We start from the raw sequence: 12,386 nt of genomic DNA, 5'->3' as shown, positions 1-12,386 counted from the left end.
GTAGCAACTTCAACAACAGAAAGTAAGCACTGTGTCCTGGAGTGGTGTGTTTTTAACATATTAAATTTGGACTTTTCCAATACTCCCTATACTGCAACTTTTTATCCAGTTTTTTTCTAGATTATTGTGCAACTTTATCCATGACACTATGTATTCAGCTGCATGCATATAATACATTTTATGTAACAAAATAATAATAATAAAAAAGGGTTCCTATGCACAGTGACCATATCACCTGAAAATTATTTCAAATCTATTGATCTAAAAATATTTCATTAAAGTAAAGTCTACCTTTAATTAATCGTTTCAGATTGAAGCCGCCACTTCAATCAGCTGAATGGGTTATTGAAAGGGGAATCAGTGGCTAGCCGGACATCTCCCTACAGCAGTCACTATAGGGGAAACGTAGTATTAAATGCTGGCCATTCAAACAAATACACAGGCAGCATGCGCCAGAGCTGCTTTTTGTTAGCGGGTCTCCACTCTGGCTAATAGAGCGGTTTGAAATCGGGGAAGGGGGTCTTCTTTTGTAACATCCTTGTGTTTTTATATAGAATACGGAAAGGGGTTGTCTTTACGATGATGCCCATCACTGGCTGGGAGGCGCGTCCACTAGCATCATAGGATGTGCCCTTTTAATATTTGCTATATAGTCAGCAAATGTAAGATACTGTATAGTATATTTTGTTTTCGCATTTTTATTGATTTTAGACACCATGTCAAGGTTATGCGTCGTCATTTACGTTTTGTAATCAATAAAATTCTATCTATGTAACTGAACACGCTATAACCGCAATACAATAGGTCTTCATGTAAATTATCCTGTACTCAATAAAATCAACACTTTTTAAATGAGGAGAGGAAAAGGAAAAATATTTTCTGTTTGTCATTTTTTTTTTTTTTTACAAGGTTATATATCAGAAATGAGAAGAAAATAGCTTGAAAAGAATCGTAGTTTAGAAAGAAAGGGCAGTGAAGTAGGATAACCATGCAGAACATGTTTACTCTGTGTCTGTGTGTTACAGAGTATATTGGTCAATTTATCATTGATCATGACTGACCCCCACCCCCCCATCATTTTTTTTTTGTTTTCCCTATCTCAATGCTGATTGTTGAAGCTTTTCAATCAGAATATTTGCTGGAAAGATGTATACTTGGGTACCTCGGATTATTATTTGTTCAGCAGTGTCTGGCCTAGTGTTTTATTTTTCTTTACGACTGATTGTGATGACTAAATTAATAAAAACAAGTACACCCTAATCCAGACCTGACATACCCTCAGGCCCTCCACCAATACACATTGCTCCCTCCTGTCCATGAATATACAATCATATTTGCAGCATGTTTTCTGTTATTCTTATTTGCATTCCGTGCATATTGTACATTGAATGGATTGTGGGCCTGTATGGCTCATGAACCCTCTATATGTGCTCATAAATATGCATTAAAGGATACGTGCATAAAAGGTCTCTGTGTTACCCATAGCAACTGTTCAGATCCATTAATTTCATATTAAAGGGTTTTTCTCACCACGCAAACCCTTTCATATGGGAGCCGTCATGGCGATCAGCTGATCAGTGCAGATCCGGTTCTTGAAAACCCCGGAAAACATCTGCTTTTGCTTTGGATATAATCTGCGAGCTAGACCTTTTCTTTTCATCAGCCGCATGGGAGTTGGGAATCGAGACAACCCCTGTTAGACTTTTTTTTTTTTTTTTTTTTTTTTTTTAGAAGACGAAGCAGTCCTTGGGAATTATTAGTAAAAATAAAATGCAAATATCCAAAAAAGCATTTGTAAATTATGTTTTTTCCAAGGGCATGCTACGGATTGGGTGACATTGGCATTAAGCTCCAAACCCATATTTAAAATAAAAGTAAAACCTAAATCCATCAATGGCAGCCAGCTGACTTGTGCACAGTTGGCAGGTAGCAACATTTTTCTATATTGCACAGAGCAAAAAAAAAAAAAAAGCATTGTTTGCTCACTATGTGGCCAGGTGCATCTTTATTTTAATGTATTTTTTGGGGAAAAAACATAGCTGTTTATGATCCTCATAATTTACAGGTGATACTGGCCCTTTAAGATGCAAAAGGAAGCCAACCTACATGTCTATTAACATGCATGCTATCTGAGAAATTCCACTTACTGGTCTCCAGTGAATAAAAAGGAGAACATTTCCTGTCTAATTTTTCTGTGCAATAAAAGTATAATCGAATAGCGAGTTAAGACAATATTCTGCATGTGCTTGGAGTCAAATAATAACGGTTTCTTGAATTTGTTTTTCAAAAGAATTGAAAATGACACAATCTATTTCCCCCAGTCTGTTTTCTTTATTGCTGTGCCATTTATTGGAATGCATGTTGTTACTACTTGCATTTGACAGTCTTGTAGCTTTATAGATTATTCTTTCAGTAATGTACTTTTAAATATAAAAAAAACTGATTATTTGGAATACCAGTCATTGCAAGGCAGGCTTTATTTGCTCACAAAACTAATTATGACTACATGAAGTTTGAAAAGTGTCTAACAAATTGTGTTAGCTACTGATGTAATAGTAAGGGTCCTTTTACGCTGACAGATTTATGCCGAGTGCCTATCGGCGATGTGGCACGTGGATTGACGCTCATTTTGCTCCATTTACATGGGGCAATCATTGCATTGTATGGGAATGATCAAAATTGTTCCTCACATACAGTTTGCACCATTGTCAACCGCACATCCCCTGTTTACACGGAGAGATGTGCTGCCGACAACAATGACTTTTGCTGCCGCATAAAAGATCCGATTAGCTGACAAAAGAGCGTTTACTCCTTTGTTGGCGGATTTCCGGGCTCTTTTACACAGGCCGATGTCCGGAAGACACAACATTGCTGCAGCAATGTAAATCAACACCGGCAGGGGACCACAGGACTGTCGACACTGGAACCAATCAGGATGAGTATATGCATATTTTTATTTTCGCCTATATACAGCTAACATTGTGAAATACATACTTGTGTTATAAGAGTGACCTTTACCAGAATTCGTTAATTTACTGGCATGGTAATAGACCCACTGAACCGGCCCCCCAACTCCCGTTCATGGAGCCACAAGAAATTGATTTGCATGTATGTGATATCAAAGAGTTTATTCTCTTTCGTCTCCCTGAATGCCGGTTTAGGAGGGCCGTTCAGTGGTGGCCGTAGCATCCAATGGCTTCACACAGTTACAGCATGTAACAAGAGCCTTTCATTTAAAGAGGTTTACTGCCGTGACAGATCCCCTTTAAATGAACTTTCTGCAAGTGAGCGTGGTATCATAAATGGATTATTATAAAGTCTCATTGCCAGAACCTATATGACGCGGTGCCTAAATGCGTCATTTGTATTTTAATGGACATAAAAGTGTCATTTTTACTGCCTTGGTGAAGACGGTGAATTTGCATTTTTATATTACATTTTTATATTGCATTTTTTATAAGACAAGCTGAGAATGTACACGTTCAGCATTTTTTTTTCTCTGTTGTCCCTGTAGCCTGAAATCTTCTCACAGGTCTATATTTTGCATAATGTTGTTTGTTTTTTTCAGTGTTTCTATTCTGCGCTTTCTATTGATATTTGTATATTCCATAGTAGGAAATTTCTCAAATAATTTTCTGTTATGTGCATTTTTAATGCATAAGAAAGAAGCCAAGTACAATGGTAATATTCTACTCGGCGTTCTGCAATATCCAGATTTTGTTTTGTTCTGTTTTCTAAAAGAACTAGTAATGTAATCTCATCACCAGGTTTTGAGAGTAACATTTTTGGATTCTTAACTGACCTTTATTTATCGTACATGTGCGTTTGGCTGGCGTGTTTTGCATTTGTTTAGTCATAATTTTAAATGCTCTTGTTTTAGTTTTAATTTATAATAAGGGGGAGTTCACAGAGGTTTTTTTTTTTACGAGGAAACCGCGCCAAAAAACGGCCGAAAAATGCCTCCCATTGATTTCAATGGGAGGCGGAGGCGTTTTTTTTCCCGCGAGTGGAAAAACCGTCTCACAGGAAAAAGAAGGGACATGCCCTATCTTCGGGCGTTTACGCCTCTGACCTCGCATTTACATCAATGGGAGGCAGAGAAAGCGTATTTTGCTGCGTTTTATGCCCGCGGCGCTCAACGGCCGCGGGTGAAAAACGCTGCAAAAATCAGCATGCAGGCAGACGAAAATATGCCTCAAAATTCCAAACAGAATTTTGAGCCAGATTTTCCTCCTGCAAAAAACTGTGTGAACCCAGCCTAATATATAGTAATATAATATTTTGCATTCTGATTAATTTATTCACTCAATTTGCTATATAGACAAGACTCTTTTACACAGGGAACACTAGGGGAGATTTACTCTCAAAATAAGCTAGAATTCTATTGCGGATTGTGGTAAAAGTGAAATGGAGAATGAAGAAAATTGTGGACTTTACCAGTTCGTCACAGACTAACTTATTTCATATGAGTAGTGCCAAGGAAATAATAATAATCATTATTTCCAATGTAAAAAGCTACACGTTTCGGAAATGAACAAGTTCCTTCCTGAGGCATTACACATGTAAGCCTGAGGAAGGAACCTGTCCGATCCTGAAACCGCGTATCTTTTTGCACTAAGATAAATCTTGAATATTATTATCTACTATTCCGACATTGACTCTTACTTGATAAGAACAGCACCAAGGAAAATTCCACAATTTTCTTCATTCTCCATTTCTACATGAAACTGAGCAACAGACTACCTGAGAGGGACTCCAGCCAGCAGCTCCTTCATTTCTATATGCCCCCAGCACAACAACTTCAGGTTAGCATAACCATATGTAGTATTCTCTTTTTTTTTTTTTTTTTCCTTTTTAACGATGATGCCCTATGATGTGCCTCTGGGTTTGTTATTATATTTTTAGTCCAGTAACGTTCTTAGTAAGTCGCAGAAAATGTACTCTGCTACGTTTTGATCAATTTGGTGCAATATGCTTCAGTTTCACTAGATAATCCCATAGACTTTTCACTTATTTCAAAAGAAATTTGGACGTCAGAGGTTTTGTGTCATGTGCTACATTGCCTATGAGGGAATTTTAACTGCAAATACCTATACTTTTTTATAAGCAATATCACTAGTAAATTAAATTTCTATATACAATTCTTTTCTGGACGTTAAGAGGATTTGCAGTAGGTTCCATTTTTTCACATTGCTGCGTTTCATCTTCTTTTGCCTATGTATTAGAGAAAATGGTCTGCATATTGGCAACTTAATAACTACTTCATTTATTAATTCATACCCGTGATGAGGCATTACATGTTTATACCGAAACACACAGGGTTGACTTGAATAGATGTAGAGCTATTTTATTTGAGGGCCACTCTAATTACTTCGCTGTTACCCTTCACCGCCAGCGGGTGGCCTCACCTATTTCTTTGGCAGGACTGACATGTCGGCAGCCTCTTGTTGGCCGCTTACCTGTCACTTACTGCAGGGGAAAAGTGACCTGGATCTCGGAGCAGAGTGATTTTTTATTATGTTTTTTATTTTTTCTTTGCTTGTTTTTGTTTTTTCTGTCGCTTGAGCTTTTATTTCATGGAGACTGTGGCTATCACTTACCAGGGTTCTATGGTTGTCCCTTACTCTCACTAACCGTTTGATATGGAATTATGGCACATTCTTGTTTAATTATTCATATGTACTTTCTAGTCCTGCTGAGAATGTGTTGATGCCACTTTATTTATTTTAAATGGTCGGATATGATATAACTGGATTTCATTATTCTTCTTTGTATCTATTGTGCGTATAGTAATATTAATGTGTTCACCGTGATTATTTTTAAGTTTGGACTTTTCTAAACCATTCCATACAGATGTATTATTAGTTGCGAATTTTTTGTCTTTGGATGAGTTGTACGCTGTGAAAAGTCTCCCCACTGTCGCATAAAATGTATAGATTACGTAAATGGAACACATTTATGCAACCTTCATTGGTCTTCTCTGTTTTCGGCTTGTGAACATTAGATCATACTGTCCTTGTTAAATAGCTATAAATAGTTCTTTTAAATTCTCTTATTGCATTGGCTTTGAGATGCATCAGCAACCTTGGGAATTTCGCTGTATCGCGTGTAATTAAATAGCCAATATTGAATACTAAAACTGTAGAACTAAAGCAGAGTATTGACTCTGCAATGATCAGATGCTGCTGGTTACGTTCCAACATTAAATGTTTAAAATTTGATGTACCTATAGAAAACCGAGTGAGCTGTGAGCCTACACATACAATTTGTAGGTAGAAATCTATGCTGTAGAAGAATAGTTCTCTTTTGTAAATATTATTTCTGTTAACTTTAATCACATTTGCATTTAGCAATGCATATTTTCTTCTTTCAGTGTGAAAAATTCAAACTATTGCCTACCTTCATATGCTGCCTACAAGAACTATGAATACTCTGAGCCGGGAAGACACAATGAGCAACCAGGACTTTGTGGCTTAAGTAATCTGGGGAACACTTGTTTTATGAATTCTGCAATTCAGGTAAAATATTGTTCCTTTGATCCTTTTGTTCACCGCTAGCGGGTAATACATTTATAGCTTGATTATGAGCTATTTAGACCTATTCACTACCTGAAAAATGCAGAGAAGGGGTGGTGGTGAAGAGAAAAATACCTTGGCATCAGTGGAGGGCTAGAATTGAGTTAAAGTGGCCATTCATCCTCAATGTCTGTCGGCCAAAGGCCCGTACGGCCAACAACTATTCCTCCTCATACATATTCACTCTCGGTTCGGCCGAGTGTGCATGTATTCTCAATAGGAGCAGGGAAATAATCTGCCTTAGGTGGGTTATCTCTGAAATTCAACAAGCCTGATCCTTTTTTCTAATTTTTTTTATTGATGTCTACCAAACGAACGTTGGCCGAACCTCTAATTCACATATACAATGGTCGGGCATCCTGCCAAAATCTGTGGATTCGGCCGACGTTGGTCTAATGTGTATGGCCGTCTTTAGGCTGAATAATACTTACCTTTATTGTTGATCTGTGGGGACAAGACATAGATGCGTGCAGTTTGATTACATAGCAGCGATGTGTGCATGGGCTACTCCTCCCCAAAGTACTGTTGTAATACACACAAAGTAGTATAACTGAGCAGTAAATATTTTACATGATTGTACCATTTATTTTTCCAGTGTTTGAGCAATACTCCGCCACTAACTGAGTACTTTCTTAATGATAAGTATCAAGATGAATTGAACCTGGATAACCCTTTAGGCATGAGAGGAGAAATCGCCAAGTCTTATGCAGAGCTCATTAAGCAAATGTGGTCAGGGAAATACAGCTACGTAACTCCCAGAGCATTTAAGGTTTGTATTTCCTCTCATTTCCTTATATAAATGGCCATTAAGGTAACGTGTATCATCCACAGTCTGTGCTACAAGCTTTCTACCAGTTACTTATCTCGACTTCTTCACCCCAGAGACACTGTATAAGGGCTCATTCACTCGAGCGTGAATCTCGTCAGTGTGCTCTGCGTTGAAACAACACGCAGCATACGGCCCCATTGATTTCAATGCAGCTATTCACACATGCGTGAGTTCTCACACAGCGAGTGTCCGTTGCGTGAAACTCACTGCATTTCCTGTATTGGTGCGTTTTCACGCACCTAGTCGCCCATTGAATTTAACGGGTGTGTGAAAGCCACGGACCGCACACAAATGCACATCCGTGTTTTATGCATCAATTACATTGAAAAAAAGAAGTGCTTGCGAGTGCGTGAAAAGCACATGCCACTCGCAAAGCACAGTGATGCATAATGCACTCGGACAGATTTAATGCGGGTTTTCTACGCGCGTAAATCTGTCACACTCGTGTGAATGTAGCCTAAACTGATTTTATAGTCTTTTGATGGGCTCTAAAGACAACCACACAGATAAGTTGGCCACATTTTCCTGATTTCCTTTTTTTATGACTACATTTGTTGCGCCTGATACTACACTATGTATGGGCTTTTTTTTTTTTTATAACACCCTCTCCAAATTATTTAAGCTTTGCCGGCTGTCCCTATATACAGCTTACTGATAACAGAGATCTAATGGTAACACTGTTATCCGTGTTCAGTATGCAGAGAAAATAGAAAGCGTGTCTTCTCTGCATGCCTCCAAGCCCTCTTTGCACAGGGAATCCCTGTAATGTCAATAATTATGTCACGGGGTGCCCTTGCAATCGCCCAAATTTAGAAGCAGTGATCTTCATTTTGGAATACAGTACTCAATATGCACGCTGTGTTCAGTGGTTATCTGTGATAGGGAACTGATTATTTCAGTTTCCTGTCACTGCAGAATCGGGCTGTCAGTGTGGCATCTCAATCCTGCCAATGGCACTTTGTGCAGGAGTGAGCAATGCCGTCAAAGACAGCGTGTAAATTGACTGGCTTCTGGAACAGGTACGATGGCATTATTAATTTACATGGGGTGGACAGGAAAGTGTTAATATAGTCAGAATCTTAAAACTGAAGAACTATGCTCTGTATTTAACTTTCACTCTGTTAAGATGGCCTTTTAATTGAGCAGAAATTATTTTTCCCTTTCTTACAGACTCAGGTAGGCCGATTTGCACCTCAATTTTCCGGTTATCAACAGCAGGATTGTCAAGAACTACTCGCTTTCTTATTAGATGGCTTACATGAAGATTTAAATCGAATTCGAAAGAAGCCTTACATCCAACTTAAGGATGCAGATGGAAGGCCAGACAAGGTATTTTTCTTTTAAGGATTCCATCTCTAAGTGCTATGATATCTGGTTTAGTGTCGGTATTATTATAGTTCACTATGCAACCAAACAAAAGTGTGAGGGCTCCAATGATTAGTGCCGCATGAGCAACAATGCAATGGGCAATATTGGCCTGCTCACCTTTTAACCCCTTAATGACCGCATATACGTGTTTGCACGGCGGCCATTAAGGGTACTTATGCCAGAACGCCGCCTTTTCACGGCGGCACTTTGGCATAAGATAACGCCCCCGGAGGCGCTTAAACTCTGTGAACTCCACTACGGAGGTAGCTGAGGCCTCCGAGCACAGACCGAGGACCGTTTTGTCCAGTCCCCGGTCACGTGATCGCAGTTATTCAACGAATAACGGCGATCGCTGTAAAAACAGCGGCGGTTTGCTCTCTCTCAGAATATATTCTGTGAGAGAAGAGAGAAATTGTCTAAATAAGGGCCAGCACCCCCCCCGTCCGCCCATCCATACCTGATCCGGATCTTCAAGATGTCGCGTGACTGACTGTCACGTCACAATGGCAGAACACATTACACCATGTAGGTAGTGTAATGTGTTCTAGCAGCGATCAAAGCTGCAAGTCTAAATGTGCCCTAGTGGAACAAGTAAAAAAAAATTATAAAAATGTTTTAAAAAAAGTGTATAAATAAAAATTATAATTTACATAAACAAAAATGCTTTTTTTCCTAGAATAAGTATTTTATTATAGGAAAAAAATGAACACGTTATTGTACACATATTTGATATCACCGCGTTCGTAACGACCCCAACTTATTTTTCCCCCACGATGAACACCGCAAAAAAAAGTAACACAATGCCAGAATCACTATTTTTTTGATCACCACCCCTCCCAAAATATACAATAAAAAGTGATCAAAAAGTCGCATGCACGCCAAAAGAGTACCAATAAAAACTACAACCCGTCCCGCAAAAAAACAAGCCCTTACACAGCTTTTTTTACTGAAAAATAAAAAAGTTATGACTCTCAGAATACGGTGACACAAAATAAATTATTTTATAAATAAGTGATTTTATTGCGCAAACGCTGCAAAACATAAAAAAAAAACTATATACATCTGGTCTCGCCGTAATTGTACCGACCCACAGAACAAAGTAAAATGTCATTTATAGCCCAGGGTGAACGCCATAAAAAAAATAATAATAAAAACCATTGTCAGAATTTATGGTTTTTGGTCACCTTGCTTGCCAAAAAATGGAATTAAAAGTGATCAAAAAAATCGCATGTACCCCAAAATGGTACCAATGAAAAGTACAGATTGTCATGCAACAAATAAACCCTCACACAGCTCCGGTGAAGAATAATAAGCATCGCCATATTCTATGCGACACTGGCCACATATCTGCGGATTATTATTTATTTACCCCATTATTATACCCTCTTATTATGCCCTGATGTACTCCGCACAGATTACATTTGCCCCCACCTTATAAACTCAAATACCAGCAAAACGGCAAACAGAACTACTACCAAGCTAAATCTGCGCTCCAAAAGCCAAATGCCGCCCCTTCCGTTTTGAGCCCTACAGCGTGCCCAAACAGCAGTTTACGTCCACAGACATGGCATCGCCATACCCGGGAGAACCCGGTTAATGTTTTATGAGGTATTTGTCTTCAATGGCACAAACTGGGCATAACATATAGTGCACTAAAATGGCATATCGGCGGAAAATTGCAATTTTCACTCCACCCCATAAGTTGTGCATTAATCCCTTTGCGCACCACGACTTAATAGCATGTCGTGGTGTGGGGGGTGATGTATGGAGCGGGCTCACGCGCTGAGCCCGCGCCATACGCTGCGGGTGTCAGCTTTGTATTACAGCTGACACCCGGGACTAACGGACAGGAACAGCGATCGCGTTGTTGCAGTATATTGTAATTTTCACAGGCTCCTGTGGTACATTAATATTGCAGTGTATTGTACCAGCTATCTACTGATTGCTGGATCATGTCCCCTAGGGGGACTAATAAAACGTGTAAAACAAAAGTAAATTATTATTAGTGAAAGAAAACCTTTTCACATTTTTTTTTTCTCTAAGGTACAAAAATACACAAAATTGGTATCGCTGTGTCTGTAAAAGTCCAAACTATTACAATATAGCATTATTTAACTCGCGCGGTAAACGCAACGTTAAAAATAAAGAATTTAAAACTGCAAAATCGCTATTTTTTGGTCACCTTGGCTCTACCAAAAAATTTAATAAAAAGCGCTCAAAGTTTTATGTGCCAAAAAATTGTACTAACAAAAACTGTAGCTCGTTCCGCAAAAAATAAGCCCTCACACTACTCTATTGACGGGAAAATAAAGAAGTTATGGCTCTTGGAAAGCGGGGAGTGAAAAAAGAAAAAGCAAAAATGGATCAGTCTGGAAAGGTTTAATTACTTTCTAATGAAAAAACATTTATGACCACATATTGCCGTATTCGGGAGAAATTGCTTTACAAATGTTGGGGTGCTTTTTCCTCCTTTTATCCTTTGTCAAATTGAAATAATCAATATTTTAATGGAAATAATGTTGATATTAATTTTCACGGCCGAATTCTAATAAATTCTGCAAAGGACCTGTGGGGTCAAAATGCTCAATATACCCCTAGATAGAATCCTTAAGTGGAGTAGTTTGCGAAATAGTGTCACTTTTGTGTGGTTTCCACTGTTTTGCAAATTCTACATGGCACCCGAAAACCATTTCAGCTAAATTTGAGCTCCAAAAGCCAAATAGCGCTCCTTCGCTTCTAAGCCCCGCTGTGAGTCCAAACAGCAGTTTATTACCGCAATTTGGCATATTTCCATAATCGGGAGAAATTGTTTTACAAATGTTGGGGTGCTTTTTCTCCTTTATTCCTTGTAAAAAGTAGATTTTTACCTTTACAGACTAATTCCAATGAATTCAGCAAAACAACTGTGGGGTCAAAATGCTAATTTACCCCTAGAAAAATTCCTTGAGGGGTGTATTTTACAAAATGGGGTCACTCTTGGGGGGGTTTCCACTGTTTTCGTCCCTCCAGTACATTGCAAACGTGACACGGCACTGAAAACTATTCCAGCAAAATCCAAATGGTGCTTCTTCTCTTCTGAGCCATGCTGTGGGTCCAAACAGCAGTTTATTACCACATATGGGGTATTGCAATAATCGGGAGAAATTGCTTTACATATTTTACAAATGTTGGGGTGCTTTTTCTCCTTTATTCCTAGTAAAAATTTTAAAAAATTACGTTTTTTTCACATACTAATTCAAATAAACTTAGAAAAAATATTGTGGGGTCAAAATGCTAACTACACCCCTAGATAAGTTCCTTGAGGGGGGTGTAGTTGCCAAAATGCTCACTTTTGGGGGGTTTCCACTTTTTTGGCACCACAAGACCTATTCAAACCTGACATGGTACCTAAAATATATTCTAAAAAAAGGAGGCCCCTAAATCCACTAGGTGCTCCTTTGCTTCTGAGGCCTGTGTTTCAGTCCAGTAGCACACTAGGGCCACATGTGGGATATTTCTAAAAAATACAGAATCTGGGCAATAAATATTAAGTTGCATTTCTCTTCTGTGGTACAGATTTTTTTTTTTATTACAAATTAATTTTGTAAAAAAAAATGACATTTGTCAATTTCACC

General features: G+C 38.5%; 1 protein-coding gene across 2 annotated transcripts in view; it reads left to right on the top strand.

Moving 5' to 3' along the window:
• USP15 (ubiquitin specific peptidase 15) overlaps positions 1–12,386 on the top strand; it is a 112,848-nt gene that overhangs the window by 42,828 nt on the left and 57,634 nt on the right. For both annotated transcript variants that reach the window (XM_075857007.1, XM_075857008.1), the window contains exons 7-9: positions 6,374–6,518; positions 7,171–7,344; positions 8,575–8,733. In XM_075857007.1, the coding sequence (XP_075713122.1) occupies positions 6,374–6,518; positions 7,171–7,344; positions 8,575–8,733 (478 nt within the window). The remainder of the gene's footprint in view (positions 1–6,373; positions 6,519–7,170; positions 7,345–8,574; positions 8,734–12,386) is intronic.

Source organism: Rhinoderma darwinii, chromosome 3 (assembly GCF_050947455.1).
Source record: "Rhinoderma darwinii isolate aRhiDar2 chromosome 3, aRhiDar2.hap1, whole genome shotgun sequence".
Taxonomy (NCBI): Eukaryota; Metazoa; Chordata; class Amphibia; order Anura; family Rhinodermatidae; genus Rhinoderma; species Rhinoderma darwinii.
The sequence above is the reverse complement of the archived record's forward strand: the minus strand, read 5'-3'. Positions and strand labels throughout refer to the sequence as shown.